We start from the raw sequence: 21,188 nt of genomic DNA, 5'->3' as shown, positions 1-21,188 counted from the left end.
TTTTACATTACAGTTGGGGTATGATTCCAATAGATCACTTTTATGCTCAGAGAAAAGCCAAGATACTACTGTACTTTCTTTTGGGAAATCCAAATATTACATACGGGTTATTAAAGTACTGTGAACTCTGCTCTGAAGTGCACAGCTTAAATGACCATTAGCATAAGAAAGAAAAAATGAAGACAGTCAGTCAGAATGTGAAGTTCAACAGACTACCTATTGGACCAATGACCTGAGTGGTTACCTGCCTCCACAATGCAGCAGTTCAAAAAGATATTTTCTTCTAGAATGGCCTCTGAGAGTATTATTAAGAAGCAGTGAGATGATCGAAGTATGCCAGAGCAGCTCTTATGGCAGGTGGAGTGATAAGAAACAGATATGCACCCAGAAAAACATCAGAACAGGTCTCTTACTGTCTCAGAAACCTAACACATAGCAAATTTAAGCAGGCTGAAATGACTAACCTATTCTGAATGGACTCGTGGGAAGGACATGATTGATGAATGATAATCCAGTAAGGCAAATCATAGAGACTGGGCAATTAAACTGAGAAAGCAAGGAACAGAAAATGTGCTGTCTTTTGTTAATACTGAAGAAATTGAACTTGTGAGATTCTTTGTACAGGTTCTTTTTACCAAACACTTGGAAAGAGTTTTGTTGCATTACAGAGGCTGGTGCCACTGGGGTTAAGAGTAGAATTGGATAAGTATTTTTGGCATATAATAAAGTAGCCATCTGTGTGGAACAAAATAATATATGTAATTTAAACTAGATCTACAAGTGGTAATATAGGGATTCAACTGTTTTATGGCTGCTCAGCTAATAGCCAAGAGAACACCTTTCTCCAGCCAACTTTATGAAGCCTGCATGCCAGCAGTGAATCTTAGCCATATTAAGGCCCTTAGGAGAAATGGCAGGTCTGTTTCCCTTTACGAAATTGTGTGTCTTCTCTCTGGATTTTATCATCCCAGGGGTGTGGACACACAGCACAGTTTACCCCATATTTTTCTTGATAGTAGGGAAGGTAGCTTAGTTCCAAGGTAGCTGCTGCGGTTGGCATTATTACAATGCCTGGCCACAAGGTGGTAGGGAAGCCAGTGTGCATGGAGCAAATGGCTGTTCTGGAATGGGAAATAGACTAGGAGATGGGACACATGACTTTTATCATGTAGTAATCTCCCCACATAGTAAAGTTACTACATAGCTTTTGAAATGTAACTTTACTGTGGCTTCAAATGATTTACTACACAGTAAACCTATGCATCACGCACTTTTACTATGTAGTTAATTCAACATATATTCAAAAGACAAGCAGAGAAGAGGCTGTTTGGGGCAAGCTGGTTCTATGAATGAATCCATACCCTGTTTTATCCAATAGCTCAGCTGTTAGGGCACTCACTGGTGAAGGAGGAGATATATTTTCAGGCCTTCACTCTGCCTGACTGGAGCACATATATTAATGGAGATTTCCCACATCCATGGAGAATTTGCCAATCACTAGAGTTTAGGGCTTTCTAATGTGTGTGTCTCCATCCCAGTCTTCCCTTTTCCAACTCTTCCTATCTGTATAAATCAGTGGTCTCCAAAGTGGGGTGCACAAGATGATCCACTGGAGTGCAGGAAGAAAATATTAGAACTTCTATTTATATTTATATTGATATAAATATACATATATTGGGGGTGCATGCTCAAAAATTTTTTACTGATAGGGGTGCGCAATCAAAAAAGTTTGGAGACCACTGGTATAAATGATTCAGTATTCATTGGGTCAGGGAAAGGAGGGGAGGGAGTGAGATTGATTTTATATCTTGCTGCTTTAAGGCAGGAGTTGTCAACCTTGGAGCAGTGGCAGGCTGAATTAACAGAGTTCATGCTAAGACAGGCTACCATAGATAGATAGATATAGATACAGCTATAGATCTAATTTAGTTAGTCCATGAGGTGAAAAAATCTATCTTGCCTTCTTTCTGACTTCAGAATTTCTCTAATCTCAGAACACATGTACCAGGTACCTGGTGTGATTTTTCCCAAGCTCCTCCACAAATCAGATTCCTAAATTCCATTGACTTAAAATAAAAATTATGTACCTAATCCCACTAGACATCCATTAGCATCTTTAGGAACTTAATAATTTTTAGGAGTCTAATAATACTTACTTTTCTTTGTCATATGAAAATATGTTCCCTTGTGGTCCAAACTGACCAAGCAAAGGAAGTATTATTAAACCAGTTTTATTTTTTACTTGCTGAGGATTTAAAGCCTAAGTAGATTAAAGAAGCCCAATGATGTCAATTGATTTCACTGGGAATTGGATTTAACTGTACCTTATTTGCCCCAGGTCACACAGGAAGTCTGTGTTAGAGCTGGAAATTCAACCCAGAACACCTAAGTCCTAGTTTAGCCACAAGACCATTTTATATTTGTATAGTTCTTTGAGATCCTCAATTGAATTAATACATATAATCTACTGTCCATCAAGAAAAATAATACATAGCGGAAAAGTGAATAAGATTTATTTTTAAAGCTTTAGAGAATTATTCAGTCATAGGAGGTCATCATAAATCAAGCAAATAATCTTTATTCTTCTTTTACCACAGTGAATTTTGAATAAACCTCTTAGACGAAACACTTAAATTCAGCGTATTGGATTCTCTGCTGCCATTTTTCATGTAGTGAAGGTTATTAAGCATAGCTTTACTTCTGTTACAGGACTTTTATATATGCACATTGAGAAATTTTATCTAGGCCTTCTTTTGTCCCCTGTAATGACAGTTTATTCACAGCTCTGAGCACTATAGTTTAAAAATGATCAGCTAATTTAATTATTTTGTGTGTGACAGGCAATGAATAGTCTCCATGTTTAGAATCAACTCACTGGTGAATCCTTTGGACATATGAAGATGGTTCCTCCATTTTTATATTCTTTCAGCACAGGGAAGAAATTTTTGTCCATTTTCTGTCTCTCTTACCTATGACTTGGATTGTTCTTCTGATTCAGTTACCAGGCCTAAGCACCACTAACCACATAGGCTCCGTAAGAAGGGTCATTGTAAGAATGCAAAGCTGTATGGTTAGTGGTGGCCAGGCCTGGTAACTGAATCAGAAGAACAATCAAGTCATTGTAGCATTTTATCCTAGTCAGAATTTCTTTCTGTTTTGTTCTGTTGTGATGTGCTACTTTGAGTGTCAGAAGCAACTTCTTCATAAATATCCGAGCTTTGTACTCATTAACATCAGGAGAGCTAAAGACCTGGACTCTGTAAATGCCCTTCAGGAGTTTAATAAGCCAAGGTGAATATCATGACCATCTTTATTTGCTTTGGTTCATATCTGCTTGACTATTTGGACATATTCTTATTACTCCTTAGGTTGTGGATAACAGGGACTGCCAGTTGTGCACAAAATCCTAGCCCCGTCTTGCAAATCCTTGAAATTCCTCAGATGTGTCCTTTGGTCTATTTCCCAACCTGAGTTCATAATGTATACTGTCCAACAAACACTGCTTTGGTATGTTTCACTGCAGTGTTGGCTAAATCAGTTTATTACTTAAATAACTTTGAAAAAAACAACTGCATCAATCATTTATTAGAAGGAGCAGCTTTATCTATATTTAAATGAACCAGTTGCCAATTTCTGCAAGGTTCTGCTAGTAGCATCATGTATTGTCAGAAGTGGCATAGTGCCTTTCAGTCCTGTCACTCTATACTTTGCAAAATGTAGCCGTCACTCCCATTTCTTCTCTTTGTGTATATTCAGATTGGGCCAATAAATTGTGTCTGTCAACTATCTTCACCAGATAATTTCATACTGGTGTGTCCTTTATGAATCTGCTACGGGAATTTTCCAGTTCTGCTACTGGAATGTTATTTTCAGTTCATACCTTGACAACTTCAAGATCATACTGAGTAGTCTTGGTGATGCAAAATCTAGGGGTTTGTCAAATATATTCTCGGGCAGCTTGTGATTTATTTCCACTGTTACCAGGTGGCCATGTGTGCACTGGCTTAATTTTGATCTCCAGTCCAATGACACACAACTCCTTTTCTATCTGAGTGGGATTTTCCTGCATCAGTGTCAGCAGTCCCAACCCCTATGCTACTGGAGTTCCTGCTTGCAACTATGCTGCTCCAATTGCTCCTTTTGAAGCACTTGATGGTTGTGTTATTTCCCTGTTTTTGTTATAGCATTGCTCGGTTTTGTTTTGAGGATGGTGACGTCCTTTCTACATCAGAAAACCTTGTTCAGGTTGCTATCCCATCAATACATGCTGTGCTCATGTCCCGTCTTCTTGTTAAGGTACTGTAATTTATGTTAACCTTAGTACCGTATTTTCTTGCATGTAATGTGCCACAGAATAAGATATGCACCTTATGAATGGCAGAATGAGGGGAAAAAATCTTTCCTTATGGTAAGTAGCTGAGTGGGAGCAGATAGGGAGCTGGATATGCTCAACAATGCTCATTGTTCTGTTTTCTGTGGATTGAGTGGTTACTTTAACTTTGCTGTTGTTGACTAAGCAACAGAAACTGTTCTTACCATATTTCCTTGTATATAATACACACTCTGATTTCCAGCATCTGCTTTCTTTTGCTTTTGGGAAAGCGGTGCATGGTATTTGCAAGAAAATATGGCATACATGTTGATATTTTGGTCAGCATCCCTAGTATGGGCTCTTTTTCTTTAAGGCTAGTACTTTTAACTACTGTACTGCATTCATAATTTTGCCCAGCAAGCCCGGCTTGGAAAAGGACACTTCAGATTGTTGAAACATTTGCACCAATCCAGTAACAGCTGGGAGGGACTTGCCCCGCCTCTGCTCAGAGGGGTGGGGGGAGCAAGGAGCCCCTGGATCTGATTAAAGACTGTGCTTTGCAGGTTGGGCAGACTTCAGGGGCGGGGCCTCCAGTGTATATAAAATACCCAGCAGGGGATGGCGAGGAGAGAAGAGCTCCAGAGAAGACCATCATCGGGACCCTGCCTGAGCTTCAACAGTGCTCAGATCAGCTCATGGGAGGCACTCGAAGCAGGTTGAGCCTGCTGTTGCAGAAAAGAGGGATCTGCCTGAAATTCCAGCAACCCTCTCACAGCACCTTCTCCTGCCTACCCATCCCATTTGATTGAGAATATGGCACACCCTAGGGTCTACCTGGGTTACAAGTAGTAGGTTTTTTCGTGCTCCTTTTTAATGCTGCCATATTCTGGATGTCATCAACAATGACTTATACTCCAGTTTTCATTCACCCTTTTTTCTGGAGTCTCTCATGCAGAAAACATATCAAAGGACATTTCCCTAAAGTCCAATCTTCCAAACAGCATGGAAAGTATTTGCTGCTCTTTGTTCAGAGTGATCTGCCAGTATCCAGACTGAGCACCTAATGCATTGAAAACACTTGCTGTTGATAGCTAGTAAATAATGTAAATGGTTCGACAAGGGGTGCCTTGAGAGCCTTCCAGCAGTGCCACAGGGCACCATGCAACATTAGCACTTTTAGGTGTGCAGACATGATTCACAAGATAAACCCACAGATTTCAAATAAGAATCAATACTGTCAAACATGTTCTGACCTTTTCAGTCTTTCTGAGTTCTTTACAACAGAAGAGTTGCTCTATTAAATTCTCTGTAGTGGAGAAACAAATGACAACCAAGAGCTGGCATTTTCCAACGGGTACCTGAAATTTATCCAGGTGTGCATCAAATCTAAAAAAGATTGAGAACCATTGTGTTAGACAGAAGTGTCCTTGTATTATGGCTGTCTCAGATCTTAAGGCTCTGCACATCCCTTATTCAAACCAGTGGTTTACTTTTATGGCCTCATCCTCTCTGATGGTTTCCCCACCTTTACAAATGTATCTTCTGATGTCATACACCAACTTTTAGCACGTTAATTTATAACCAACAAATGTGCAATTGTTATTTTGATTTTGATATTTTTCCATTTTTGGAAATTGTACAGGGTAATATACCCCAGATATTACTCTGTGGTAAATTTACTCTGAAGCAGACACCAGACCTATGACTGCAAGCTGGCTGCCTGTAGTAGGTGCTACCCCACCTGGCCACTAGGTGGCAAGAAATAACATTCAATGAGAGGGGAGTAGACACACCAGGGTAGTGTAATTTACACCAATGTAATTAATCATTTTTTAAGGAGTAACTTTAACCCAGTTTAAAGCTGTGTGTCCACTCCAGTTGTGGAGAGGAGTCGGTTTACTCAGTAGTGAACATGCCATGTGTATGCATACTTTTACGATATATAAAAGAGCTGTATGATTGCTCAGAGCTCCAGTATGAACCTGGAGATAGGCCTGTTGAAAGACTCTGTGTTAAGGTTAGAGGAGAGATCAACAAGGGTGATGTCATGGTGGGTGTCTGCAATAAACCACCAGACCAGGAGAATGAGGTATAATTTGTAGAAGTTTTCAGATCATAGGCCCTGGTTCTCATGCGGAACTGCTGGAAGGACAATACAGCAGTACACAGGAAATACAGTAATACACATGAAATCTGGGAAGTTTTTGGAGAGAGTTGGAGACAACTTTTTTGGTACGAGTGTTGGAGAGATCGTGCTCTTCTTGACCTGCTCCCCACAAACAGGGAAGAGTTGGTAGGGGAGTAGTGAATGGCAACTTGGGCAGCAGTGTCCACGAGATGATTGAGCTCAGGATGCTAACAAAAGAAAGAAAGGAATGTAACAGAGTATGGACCCTGGGTTTTAGAAACGCAGATTTTGCCTCCCTCAGGGAACTGATGGGCAGGATTCCCTGGGAGGCCAGTCTGAGGGGGAAACGAGTCCAGGAGAACCGGTTGTATTTTAAAGAATACACAGAGGGCTCAGGAACCAACCATCCCAACACACAGGAAGAATAGCAAATATGGCAGGTGATGAACTTGTTATAGCAGAGAATACTTCAGTGAACTTAAACACAAAAAGGAAGCTTACAGGAAGTGGAATCTTGGACAGATGACTAGGGAGAAGTATAAGAATATTGCTTAGGCATGCAGGGATGAAATCAGGAAAACCAAAGCACAACTGGAGTTGCAACTAACAAGGGATATGAAGGGTAAGAAGAAGGGTTTCAAGTATGTTAGGAATAAGAGAAAGGTAAGGGAATGTGTAGGTCCTAAGGGTGTGTGAAGCGGGTCATATTTGATTTGGATTCAGCCCGATTCGGGGAACAGTGATTTAATTTGTTAATTCAGCTCACTGTCACAGTTCAATTCAGCCGAATCCGAATCTGAAGATTCAATACTAATTTGGAGGATCAGCAATTTGGCGATAGACGTAGCTTTAACTGTTTTTTCTACATACCTCAAGGTACCAGGTGTGGCTCATGAATGCTGTGATTCTGGGATGGATGGAGTGTCCCACAGGACTGGGGGAGGCGGGGGAGGGCTCCCCATGTGCTCAGCAGATTGGACCCCCCCCCCAGCGTGCCTCGCTCAGTGATCAGCTGTGGGGGGACCCTGGGTGCCTCCCCCCCAACCAAGGAGGCACCAATTGCCAAGCCGGGGGGTGGGGGAAGTGCTTCTGGGCCACTTCCGGGTCACCGCTGAGTGTGCTGGGGAAGCCCCAGCACTCCTGTGGGACATTGCAGCTTCCCCACCAGCACAGGGTTCACGAGCCTCCTGGTACTTGAGGAATGTAGAAAAAACATTTAAAGCCCTGTCTATGTCTGAATCATCGAATCTCTCCAGATCAATTCGGAGGGTTCCAATTTGATTCATAGAGATTAAAGGGTCTCCTGAGTCAATTCAGATTTGGAGATTTGTCTGCCAAATCGGGCCAAATCGCTGCCAAATTGAATCAGTGACTGAAGCTTTGCACAGCCCTAGTAGGGCCCTTACTGAATGGGGGAGGCAACTTAGTGATAGATGATGAGGAAAAGGCTGAAGTACTCAATGCCTTTTTTACCTTGGTCTTCACAGGCAAGGTCAGCTCCCAGACTACTGCAGCAGGCAGCACAGTTTCAGAAGAAGGTGGGTAGCCCTTAGTGATGAAAGAACAGGTTATGGACTATTTAGAAAAGCTGAATGTGCAAGTCCATGGGGCCAGATGCAGTGCATCCAAGGGTGATGAGGGAGTTGGCCAATGTGATTGCAGAGCCACTGGTCATTATCTTTGAAAACTCATGGCAACCAGAGGAGGTCCTGGATGATTATAAAAGGGCAAATATAGTGGCCATCTTTAAGAAAGGGAAGAAGGAGGATCTAGAGAACTACAAACCAGTCAGCTTCACCTCAGTCCATGGAAAAATCATGGAGCAGGTATTCAAGGAATCGATTTCTAAGCACTTGGAGGGGAAGAGAAAATGATCAGGAATAGTCAGCATGGATTCATCAAGGGCAACTACTACTGTGGATGTGGGGAAGGCAGTGGATGCTTTGTTATCCAGCATCTCCTTGGAATGGGGGATGCCAGATAACAAAATATGCCGGTTAATTGAGCGGCCAGGGCCACCGATTCTCCCGCTGCATCTGAGGCATCCCTTGGCCCCTCCAGCAGCATTGCCACCCCTTCCACAGGCCGTGCAGGTCCCATGGGACAGGGAGACAGGCCCTGCACAGCCTGTTTTGCCCCTGGGCCGTGGGGGCTCGGTAGCTCAGGCTGCTTTGTTGTGGGTGCTCAGAGAAACCAGAAGTGCCATGGTGGGCACTTCTGGTTTCACTTTATCTTACAAGCCAGCATGCTGGTTAATTGAGCATGCCGGCTTGTAAGATGCCAGTTATCAGAACTTTTACTATACCCTGACTGAGCAAGGCTTTTGATACAGTCTCACACAGTATTCTTGCAAGCAAATTGAGGAAATATGTGTTGAATGGACTATAAGGTGGATAGAAAGCTGGCTGGATGGGAGTAGTAGATATGCTGGAGGGCTAGGATTCAGCATGACCAAGACAAATTGGAGGACTGGGCCAAAAGAAATCTCATGAGGTTCAAGATGGACAAATGCAAAGTCCTGCACAAAGGGCAGAATAATTCCATACACTGCTACAGGCTTGGGATCAACTGGCTAAGCAGCAGGTTTGCAGAAAAGGGTTATGGTGGACAATAAGCTGGATATGAGTCAACAGTGTGCCCTTGTTGCCAAGAAGGCTTAGGGCATACTGTGCTGCATTAAAAGGAACATTGCCAGCATATCAAGAGGAGCAATTATTCCCCTCTATTCTGCACAGATGAGGCCACATCTGGAGTACTTATGTCCAGATTTGGGCTCCCCGCTATAGAAAGGATGTGGACAAGTTGGAGACAGTCCAGTGGAGGGCAACAAAAATGGTTAGGGGGCTGGGACACATAACTTCTGAGGAGCGGCTGATGGAACTGGTCTTTAGAAGAGACAGAGCAAGGAGCGTTCATCTCAAATTGCAGAATGGGATGTTTATGTTGGACAAACTTTCCTACTAGGAAGGTGGTGAAGCACTGGAATGGGTTACCTAGAGAGGTGGTGGAATCTCCATCCTTGGAGGCTTTTGAGGCCTGGCTCAACAAAGCCCTGGCTGGAATGATCTAGTTGGGGATGGTCCTGTTTTGAGCAGGGGTTGGATTAGATGCCCTCCTGAGGTCCCTTCCAACCATGCTTTTCTAAGATTTCCTTTGGATTGATGGTGTGTGATTATTTGTTTTATTATATGCACATTATGACTGGACTACTTCTAGTTGGTACTTTCATTTGCTCCTGGAATACTTCCTGTGCACTGGCTGTCCTAATGGTTTTTTCAGTGTTAAATTGTCTTCCTGTAGTCATTTTTTTTAGTTTGGTTTTATTAAGTTACTATCCTTCAACTTATCATCACCTTCTGTGAAAACTGACTTTTAGCAACTGTAGCTGGGACAAACTCATTAATTTTCTTAGTAGGTCCATGGTTTCTTTCAAAGAAAGTTCATTTTTGAGTGGAGGCAGGGTCTTTAGAAAAAAAGCATCCATATAGCTCAAGAAGCCTGTTTGGATTTTCCTGTGTGTTGGGAGATTTGGCACTATAGGCTCATAATCTGCATAACATTTTTAACCAAAAACAGTAGAAAATAAGACACTTTGTGGGCTGCAGACCACTTTTTTGCCTTAAGTCCTACAAAGATCAACTCCAGTAACTGTTCCCGGTTCTGCTGCTTGTTCTTTAAAAACTAATAGGCAGGCCTATTTTCTTCTGTATTTTTCTACATGGAAGCCATATTTAGTTTATATTTTTTTTCTCCTGACACTCTATATTGTCATTCTCCCGGGAATGAAAATCCACAACAGATGGAACAATTTAATCAGGTTTTTTATTACCAAGAGTTTTCAAACATACACACTACCCTCAGTAGCTCTCTCAGCACAGAGGGAGAGAAAACGAGAAAGAGGGAGAGCATGAGCCCACGAGCAAAAGGAGAGCAGCAGCAATATGCTAGAATCATTTCCTGTAGCTCTCACAATTGGGTTGTTCAGTTTTCTAAGTGTTCATGAACGTGGAACAATAATGATATTTCTTGCTCTGTGTGTCAACTTAAAATCAATAAGGCAAAATCTGAGTTTTAATTTTTTTTCTATGTTTATCTCTCTCCACCATTTTATTACTGTAGGTGATGTTACTACCTTCCTCTGTATTCAGCTCCATAATTTGGGTGTCATCTTTCCTTGATTCACTCTATTTTTATAGACTCATATGACCTGGCTGTTTTTAAATCTTGCCACTTCTTAAAGAACACTGCAAAGTTCCAAGATTGTCTCTGTCCAGCCTGCTAAAGCTTCTATCTAGGACGTTCCTGTACCTTGTTTTCTAAGTGAGTACTGTACGTTGACTACCGTAAGTTTAATTTTTCTGGTTTTGATGCTTCCAAATGTGTTCCCCTTCAAGTCCATTCAAAAACACTGCTGCCTGATTTATTGTCCTAGTTCTTCTGTGCTCCCAGTTCTGCCTTGCATTTTCCATTTGGTTTCCAATTATTCTAATATTATAAAAGCCTTAGTTTGCCTGTCTGTCTGTCTGTCCGTAATGCTTTATTTGCACTCCGATTGGTTGTCTTGGCAGCCAATTAGAGTGCTCTGCAAAGACAGAGAAACACAGTGGAGAGCCACCATGAGAGTGGGGACTAAGGGGCTGGAGCTGGGGGTCGGAGTGGACTCCCCCCAACAATAGCCAGTAGGGAGGGGGAGGTGGCAGGGCAGAGGGGAAGAAGGGAGGGAGGGGAGCGTGAAGGGGGGGTTACTGTTAGCAGTGTGCGGCTGGCTGCCCACCACTGCCCCAGCCACCATTGCCGAATACAAGTTCCTCTCCCCACCGCCAGCCCCAGAGTGGGGGGGAAGAAGAGGAGGGGGGACACATGGGCACAAAGCTGAAGCAGTGAGGGGAACCAGATCCAAAATGATAGGGGGAAGGGGGGAAATGAGCCCAAGCCCAAAGCAGCAGGTGGGGAAGGGAGGGAGCGGGTCTGGACCCAAGATGGCAGGGGGAGGGAGGGGTGACACAGGTGTTCTGTTCCCCCCTACCAGTCATGCTTGATGGGCAGTTTGCTTCTCATCGGGACCTTCACCTTTAGCAATATCTTAACTATCAGAACTATGGGTTAAGAGCTATGGTAGTTTAAAGGGGAAGATAGGGCAGGGTAACTTCTTAGAGACTAATTCATTCAGAAAGAGCCTTCATAGGTGAAAGCCTACTTTATCAGAGGCTACTCATTGCAGACATCTGACAAAGTAGGACATTTCCTATGAAAGTTTATGCTTCTTCAAATGAATTTCTCCAAGGTACCACCCTGCCCAGCCTTACTCCTACCAGATCTACCTTATTGCATTGCTAACATCTGCCTTCACTCTACCAGTACTGACAGCTCAGTTCTTGTTTAGTCTGCTAACAAGCTCTTCTGCAAACCACCTTTCAGTTATGTTTTCCCTTATCTATGGGGAAAACTTCCCCAAATCCATTATACCACTGCCTTAGCCTCCTTCAAATCGCTCGTTAATGTTTTTCTTCCCATAACTTCTACAAATCTTTGCCAGTTGACAATGAGTATAGACGTGGAGAATGAAGACTTCCTGCCAACCATGAATAATGCAGCTGTGGAAAAGAACTCAGTCTGGATAACTAGAGAGTGAGGAAGGTATGGTAAGAGAGGCAGGATGCTACTTAAAGAAGTGAAGGCCCTAAACTGGACCCTAGTCAAACTGGGTTCTACTCCTGTTTCTGCATGCAGCATTGGCAATTTCCTTGCACCAGAGCTTCTGGACATGAGAGTTAGTGGCTCATAGTAGCCCTAGTAGCCCGAGTTCTGGGCTACTGTAGTAACAGTAGATTGCGATGACAGCACAGTGTGGTCTCTATGACCTCAGCATGGCAGTTCGTGTAAAAAGTCTGTGTTTTGGCTTGGACATTGTATGCGAGTCTGGCCTGAACTGGGGCAGAGGGGGCTGAATGCTCCCCATGGGGGGAATGAAAGGCTTCTGAAACAGAATCTCTTAGCTAAAAATCCAGCATTTACCAGTTTGTCTCCCCCTCGCTTTGTGCCAAAGCTGTAAATGGTAAGAATAAGAGTTATTGTTCAGCTTCCTATTTTCCTTGCCTCATGTCATGGGTTTTGACCCAAAAGACAGGATTGTAAGTGGTTTTACCACTTCTGTTTGAATCCTTCTCAGCGGAATCTTTCCTCTCACATTTCCTTCATACAGTTTGTAAATAAATACTGCAAATCAGATATTTGACTGGTGCCCATCAGCATAGCTCTGCAGGGTACAGACTTTACAGCTCTGCAGACTTACACCAGCTGAGGATCCAGCACTTTAAGCAACGGATCTGCCACTTCCCTAAAGCACGGCAGCATCTCACTTGTTATAGCCAGTCTGAAAGAGAATTATGCTTTTCAGAAGACAACCTAGGGATGGCTACAGAGCCTGGGTTATACTAGGGGCAAAATCAGACATCAGGAAAATAAGGACATGGGAGGGGCTGAGCAGAGGCATCCACACATGACACACAGGTGCTGAAAAATGGGATATAAAAATGTAATGGTGCAAAATATCCGAGAGTCACAAAACAAAGATCACAGGGCAGCTGTCTGGTTGTCACTAGCTCTTCAATATGTGCATCTTCCTAAAGAGCTTTTTGGAGAGCAAAGGACATCATGCAAGATGCTGAATAAAAAAGCAACTCAGGCTGTCACAAAGTCATCCCAGTTCAGCTCTCCAAAACCAGCACTTGCAAATGCTCAACACACACAAGCTTTCTTTAGCTCACTGATGTTCACAAATAATTAAGAATGCACAGGACAAACTATAGAAATAGCAGATATGTAATATTCTCACCTTTGAGCCAGACTTAACTGGAAGGTAGAGCCTTGAAGTTATAAAGACAGGTGGGCCCAGAGGGGGTGCTGTGGCACCCCCCCCCCCCGATTAGTTGATGCTACAGGAGCAGCAGTCAAGGACTTTTTTTAAGTCCCTGAAGCAAGCAGGAACTTTCCCTCTGTACTCAATGATGCATCTCCTCCCTCCCCTTTCCTCTGCCCACTGCTGCTACTGTCCCAGATGGGGTGGCTCCAGAGACATTCCTACCCACTATTGCAGGGCTCCACAGGGACCCGGGCTCAGGTGGGGAAAGTGGAAGCAGTGGCAGCAGGCAGGTGTCTCCTCTCTGTCTGATTCCCCAGGTGTTGCCCATCCGCTCAGGAGCAGGTTCAGGGAGGGAGAACCTGTCCATTGCCAATACTGTTCCTGGCTGAGCCTGTCTTCCCATGCAGCCAGGCTGGAGTGTGGCAGGAGCATCTCCGGAGTCTTTAAGGCCAGGGGAGGACGCAGGGACAGTGACAGCAGCAGGTGGGGAAAGAGGAAAGCAACAGGACTTTAAAAAAGTCCTGCTGAGGGGGGAAAAGGGATGGACATAAAACCAGCCCTGCTGTTCCCATGGCACAGTTTGCCTGCCACCATGGAGGGGAGAAGCTGAGGGCAGGGAATGGAGTGCAGCTCCCTACCCCCCACCCCTGCAGTGCCAGTCTCTACTCCCATATCCTCCTTAACAGAATCCTGGATGTGCCCCTGTACAAAGAATATATTCAGGTTTCCTTTATCTTATAAGGGAGATATATGACCTCCCTTGCATGGTCTATTTGTGGCTTCTCGTTGGAAACCCAATCCTACTCAACCCAATGCTACTCCTGCTAATTTAGCCTGTTAGCACTCCCTTTTCTGTGCTACATGTACACGTGTGTGTGTGTGTGTGTACACATATATATAATGTACACATGCACACACACCTGTGTGCACACTTTGGTTACTCTGAAAGGTGCAAATCTATCCTGCCTTCTACTTGATTTAAGACTAGCATGAGTAACTGTGTCTCTCGTTCCCAAAACAAACTGGCTTCTCATTTTTATTGGCTCATTTTGACAAACCTCATGTTATGTACAGAGAAATTACTCCAGAATGATAAAATATTCTAGCTATTGATATCAAAGATGGTGGCAGGATCTTCATATCATAGTTCTCAGAGGAAGTTCTTAAAGTAAGTTCCTATTGGGTATAATATCACTTACTAGACTTCCTTATCTTCCAAATGATCCTTAGTATTTTTTATCTGTACATCAGCATTCTAGACCTTGGGTTTTTGCCAAGTACTTTGATTTGGTCATGAGGACATGGTTACTTTACAACTTTAAGCCATGCTGCAAGTGGAGCCTCTGGCTTAGTTGTGCAAATAGGACTTTAATAGGACCTTAATATTTAAGTACAGGTGTTTTACACACACACAGGCTAAATCTGCATAAGTTAAGTTGAACACATTTCTTTTGCCAGAAGATGCTTACATAGTTTTTATCAGCTTAAATTTGAATGGATGATTCTCCCCTCAACCCCCAAACATACTAGGAAGAAACTCCTGATAGTCTCGCAGATCTCTCTGATGATGCGACAGAGCTACAAAACACTGCAGACCAGGAGATGCATAGGGAGACCAAGCCACAGGCAGAACTCAAGTATCTGCAATCAGTCACCAATGAGAGGAAAATCAATAACTGGCTGGAGATGAAGGTGGCAAATTTCAGGCAGACCCCAGCCACTGAGACTGAGCTGGAGAAGATGCGGCAGGATATGGAGCTAGCAATGCTGAAATATCAATATGAAGAGAAGCAGAAGCAACGGCAGCACAAAGAGAAGATGGAGCTAATGCGTCTGCAGGCATCTGGGCCAGTAAGTATAAAAGTGACAATATAAGGAAGAAGAATGGCATGGTCCAGGACATGCATTCAGAAAATGGCTACCACCTCAAATAACGTTTTTTCCAAATCGCCAGGAAGGAAGTGAATGAGCTTAATTCTCTTAACTTTTGAGGAACCTTCTAGTTAGTCTAAATCAAATCCCAGCATCATGACTTACACTTGCATCTTACAGATGAATGATTCTACTGAAGAAAAAAGTTATCCTGCCTTTTTCATATTTTTGGTTTGTCTGATAGGAGACAGGGTTAAAAGTGACTAACCTCCCTTCCGTGTAAATGCAACTGCAGCTTCAGTTTCCCATGCTGATTGGAAAATTCTGCCCTCTCATAAAAACGCCCTCTCCTTCCAATGTAACCAAGTAAACAAACCAGAAGAAAAGCCCAGCAGAAATCAGCACTCTTTCTCTCTGCTGTATCTACTGATAAGCCTCCCCTTCCCTTTTTTCCTGCCTCAGCCAAGAAAATACAAAGGAGCTTTCTCTGACCTGATGCATGAAGCCCTGATCTTGGGATCTGAATAAAAGAAATAAGTCCCTTTTCCCTTCCTTAACCAGATGCACTTTTTCTACTTGCTCCCCATGGCCACCCCCCTTTGAATACCCCCAACCTGCAGTTTCAAAGTACCAAATCCTTCACTTTCTGGGCTTTTTCCCTCCTCCCAGCTAAATCTCTATGCTACCATTCACACTTGCTCCAAGGAGCAGAAGAGGCCCCATATATGTGTGCTCTCATTAGGTGTTAACGAGTTAACAAGCAATCATTAACACCTACACAACCACAAACTAAGGAGAGGAAATAATCAATACAAACAATCAACTGCCCCAAGACAGACACAGTTGCACAAGTACCCATGTTACGAATTTTGCCTGACAGCTTCAAAGCTGCTATGGCTGGATCAAAGTGGGAACCCGATCCAGAGCTCTGGATTGGATCACTGGCATCCAAAGCAGCCGGATCCAAAGCCTACTTGTGCGGACCAAAGGGGTCTTTGTAAGGTGAGATATAGAACACGGGGTTGCAATATCTCACATTTCTTCCCTTTTTTCCACAGGCTGCTGAGGGACTTCAGGACCTCCTCAGACCTCAGGACCAGCTTTCTTTGTTCCTGTATTGCTTCATCTTCATTCATGTTATCTATGCAGTGAGGGAACTGCTGTTCTTTTTTGTTAAGAAGCATCATCTTTTTGTCATTGCAGTCACCCTCTTATATTTAATTAAAAAGCTTTGGAATTACTTGTGGGCTATATGTTCTTCCTCTTCTTACACTAGTGGAAACCTCTTACTGGTATCCATATTGTTTGGCTATGAAGGCAATAGCGAGCTTAGCTTCTGTGGTATGAGGTGGTATGAAGGTTTGCACAAGGGTGGTAGGCTTGTGACATCCTGGGGTTTTTTAATCAAGTTTGTGTCTTAAGGATGTCCTACAGGGAAGTCAACATTTACATTTTCTTCCCTTGTTCATTTTATTTCACAATGAATGTGTAATATGCTAGCAAGGCTCATTGCATCCATCAGGCATTAGCTACACTTCAAAATGGTCAGTGAGAGTGCTCCTAATTGTACTGAGATGTCTCTCATAGTGCATTTTGTACATACATACAGTCAGAATCAAACTGATCACAAGATTTGGGGAAGTTTCTCCCCTGGTTAGATTGGCAAGAACATTGAGGTTTTTCTTACCTTTCTACTGTAGCATGAAGCATTTTCTACTTCCCACTAATCATCTGGTCACATTGTACCTAACGAGTTCCCTGCCACTGCACAGTCTGAGGCACTGGCTATGCCCTCATCTCTCCTGCTCTGTCACTGGGGCATGTTGTAGGGATTTTTTGGACTAAAGATACTAAGTTTGTTATGGTGCATTTGGGTGCACCTTACTTCCATAAGGTGCTTTGTGGTTGAAAGGGGCTGGAACAGCTCTTGCTGAACTTTTGTGGGGAATGTTTCTGACATGGTCTCCTGTAGCCACAGGGAAAGCCCTTGCAATTCTGGTGCACAAGGGCTAGCAGGGTAAGAAATGAAGTGACAGTTTTAAAGGGAACAGCTGGGCTTCTTGGTGCTTCATTGTTTGGGTACTCAACTTATCCCCTCCACCCCATTTCCCTCCCCTTTCCCTCACACCCTACTCCTAAATGTTAACACAGATAACTGATTCATGGATAGACAGATTTGCAGAACTTTCCAAGCTAGTCCAATGTTGTTATAATTTAGACATACTGGGCATGTCTACACATTCCTTAATGCACCTTTGCTACTGCTCATTAAGTTTAGTTCCTCTAATATGAGGTACTACATAAAGGCACATGAGCTTGTGCTAATGCTCGGTAGCAAAGCAAACAGGGTTTTTTTGTGACACTTAATGTGCATTAGTGCACATACAGTTTCTGCCGTGACGCATTAATGTGCAGTAGATTAAACTACTGTGCATTATGGCGTCTTATGTAGATGTACCCACTCATGATTTATTAGGTCATTTAATTAGGTCATTTAATTTAATTTATTAGGTCATGATTAATTAGGTCACTTGGGAGCTAACCCAGTATATTCTCCAATATTTCATCCCTTCCCAGTGTAACTACCCGAAGTAAGAGGACATGCCTTTCCTGTATATAGGAATATTCCACAGTATACATAGAATAATTCTGTGGATTTTTTTCCACAAGTATCCATCATACATTTTGGTTTTCACAGACTCATGTGCATGCTACTAGCTCCAATTCTCAAAGTAAACCACCATCAAGGTGTGTGTCTTTATGGCACTCTGGAAGGAGCTAGTTAGTAAAGGGTGTTGGTTTGAGCAGAGGCACATGTTACAATGCTACTCAGTTAAAGCTCATGACACTGAATGAGGCAAACCATTTGGTTCTGAGTGACTGTTGAACAAAAGAAAGCTCTCACTAGGCAAAGGGAAAGGGGAGAAAGGGGGAATCAATAGAGACCTGGGGAGAACAGTAGCGGTTAGAGAGGAAGCCAGCAGAATGTGTTGGAAGGAAGGCATGAATGGTCTATTCAAGCCTTGATGCTTTGTTGGGAACAGTGGAAGGTGGTAGGGAGATAAAAGGAGTTCCCTAGCCCTGTGGAGACCTCAGCATGTGCTGAACTAGAAATAGGTTCAGTGAAACAGGCTTGCTCTAATAAATAATGTCTCTTCATACTGATCAAGCTATTATTGTACATTAACCAACGTCAATCAGTGTTTATAAAATTAATTATACAACCTAGTTGCTTGCAACAGCTGAGGGCTAGACTTAAGGATCTCTTTTCAGTCCCATGTCATTCTTCATTATGCAAGAGCTCCCATCCAACCTGGCAGCTATTTTAAAATAATGGCAACATGTATTAAAATCTCTCTTTGGGCATAAGCTGTAGTGCCCTTTTAGAAGTACTCTATGAGCTGCAGCCTCAACATGCCCTCCACTGCAGCGTGGCAGACGGTCACCTCCAGAACCAGGGCTGCTCACAACACAACAGTACCAGTTCCTCCAGTCCAGCTGGAGAACAGGTACGAGGCCCTGGCAACACTGAAGGAGAAGGAAAGAGAGGAGGCAACTCCACACTTCAGCCAAACAGGCTGAAGGAGCCAAGCAGTCCCAGAGGAGGAAGTGTCAAGTGATCATCATAGGTGACTCCATCCTGAGAGGTACAGAGGGCTCCATCTGTTGCTAGGACCCCTCAACACGCGAGGTCTACTGCCTGTCTGGAGCAAAGATTCAGGACGTGACGGGAATGACCTAGGCTGTGATCCAGCCCACCAATTACTACCCCATGTGGTTACTAACAATGCGGCCAGGAGAAGCCCTGATCACCTGATGGAGGACTACCATACTCTGAGGGGCGTGCTGAAGGAGATAGGTGCACAGGTGGTATTCTCTTCTGTCCTACCAGTGAGCAGACGTGGAAGACAACATGAGACCTGCATCACAGAGACCAACCGGCAGCTTTGGGAATGGTGTTTTGAGGTGGGCTTCGGCTTCCTAGACAACGATCCGCACATCACGACAAGAGACATGCTTGGATGGGATGGGCTCCACCCTTCCCCTAAAGGGTGTGCTCTCTTCTAGGTTGGCGGATCTCCTCCAGTGGGCTTTCAACTAGGCTTGTCGGGGGAAGGGGAAGATAAGGGCGGAGGAAGTCTTGGACTGCTAAACAAAGCAGCACTCACAACTACACCCCAGCCTAGACCGACGAACAGTAAGCAACAAGAGTCAGGGCAATGCTGAGATTAGGGGGCCAATGCCTCTACACAAATGCTCATAGTATGGGAAACAAGCAGGAGGAACTTACCCTCCTGCTAGCTGACACCAACCCAGACATAGCGTGGCTCACAGAAACATGGTGGGACCCAATGCATGACTAGCCAATGAATATCAAGGGCTATAGGCTGTACAGGAGGGACAGGACAGGGAGGAAAGGCAGGGATGTGGCACTCTACATTAAGGAGAAATACACATCCTCATCAAGTAGCACAGGGTCAGAGGAGGGGCACACTGAAGTGCTCTGGGTTAGAATACAAGGCAGTCAAGGGGAAAGAGACTTAACGATGGGGGTCTACTATGGACCACCCAACCAAGGGGAAGAGCTAGACCAGGAATTCTTAAGTCAGCTCACGGAGGCATTTAGGTCAAAAGACATGGTCATCATGGGTGACCTGAACTTTCCACACATCTGCGAAGAGCAGTCAGCCAGGTCTAACCGCTCATGTAGGTTCCTAGCCAATATGCAGGACCTCCATCTAACCCAGGAGGTGCACAGCCCCACCAGGGGGAGATGCCTTGTTGGACCTGATGCTGGCCACGGGCGACGACCTGGTGAGGGGACTGAGGGTGTTTGACCACCTGGGTGACAGCAATCATCGCCTGTTGGAATTCACCATTCAGCGCAAGGTGGCAAAGGCCTACAGCAAGGCAGCAGCCCTTGATTTCAGGAGGACAGACTTCATTAAGCTAAGGAGACTAGTTGGGGAGGCACTGAGGTCCTGGAGGGGAGGGGAGTCAGGTGTCCAAGAAGAGTGGTTGCTCCTTAAGGAGATGATCCTCCAAGCCCAAAGGGAGGTAATCCCAACACGGACCAAAGGGAGCAGGAGGGCTCAAAAGCCCCCATGGCTCACCAAAAGCATCCAGGAATGTCTTTTAGCTAAAAGGGAGGCGCACACCCAATGGCAGGGAGGGGCCATCACCAGGGAGGACTATACTGCGGTTGCTTGGGGCTGCGGGGGGCACGGTCAGGAAGGCCAAGGCGGAGATGGAACTGGGACTAGCTTCCCGGATTAAGGACAACAAGAAGTCCTTTTTTAAATACATATGGGGCAAAAAGAAGGTACCGGGTAATGTGAGGCCCTTGCAAGACACACTAGGAAATCTGGTCGTCACACCAGACAACAAAGCTAACCTATTTAATGACTTCTTTGCCTCCATTTGCCTGAGCAGGGACTGGAACAACCACCCCCCCTCTGGGCCCCCCTTCGGCCCCAGGGAAGGTGCACCCAGGCCAAGAGTTAGAGAGGATCTAGTCAGGGAACTTCTGGAGGGACTGGATGTATTTAAATCAGCTGGTCCAAACGATCTCCCCCTAGAGTGCTGAGGGAATTAGCCTGAGGTCATTGCAGGAGCCCTGGTATGGCTTTATGAGCACTCGTGGTGCTCCAGTGTGGTGCCAGAGGACTGGAAAAGGGCCAACATGGTTCCCATTTTTAAAAAAGGGAGGAAGGAGGACCCAGGAAACTATAGGACAGTTAGTTTTACCTCGATCCTGGAGAAGCTTTTTGAGAGAATTATTCTGGTGCATGTTCATCGGGGTCTAGCAGGGGAGGTTATGCTTAGGGGCAACCAACATGGGTTCAGTAGAGGCATGTCCTGTCAGACTAACCTGATGGCCTTCTCTGACCAGGTCACAAAATCCTTGGATGCAGGGGTAGTAGTGGACATAGTCTTTCTGGACTTTAGGAGGGCCTTGGACGCTGTTTCTAACCCCATTCTCATTAAAAAACTAGGGGACTGTGGTGTCGACA

The 21,188-nt window shown here is 44.3% G+C and overlaps 1 protein-coding gene across 1 annotated transcript; it reads left to right on the top strand.

The window, feature by feature from the left end:
• The first annotated feature begins 12,368 nt into the window (after nt 1-12,368).
• Nucleotides 12,369-16,595, top strand: TMEM247 (transmembrane protein 247). The gene is made up of 3 exons (XM_019548562.1): nt 12,369-12,495; nt 14,833-15,153; nt 16,233-16,595. Exons 1-3 carry the CDS (start codon nt 12,493-12,495, stop codon nt 16,593-16,595), a joined length of 687 nt encoding a protein of 228 aa, XP_019404107.1. The 5' UTR covers nt 12,369-12,492.
• Nucleotides 16,596-21,188: the final 4,593 nt, after the last annotated feature.

Source organism: Crocodylus porosus, unplaced genomic scaffold (genome assembly GCF_001723895.1).
Source record: "Crocodylus porosus isolate Cpor-Errol unplaced genomic scaffold, CroPor_comp1, whole genome shotgun sequence".
NCBI lineage: Eukaryota > Metazoa > Chordata > Crocodylia > Crocodylidae > Crocodylus > Crocodylus porosus.
This window is presented reverse-complemented; position numbering and strand designations above follow the sequence as displayed.

What these genes read in the sequence shown, in the direction of transcription:
- TMEM247 (XM_019548562.1), top strand. An exon ending in GTCTGCAGGCATCTGGGCCA is followed by an intron (nt 15,154 to 16,232) that starts GTAAGTATAAAA and finishes TTTTTTCCACAG; the next exon opens with GCTGCTGAGGGACTTCAGGA.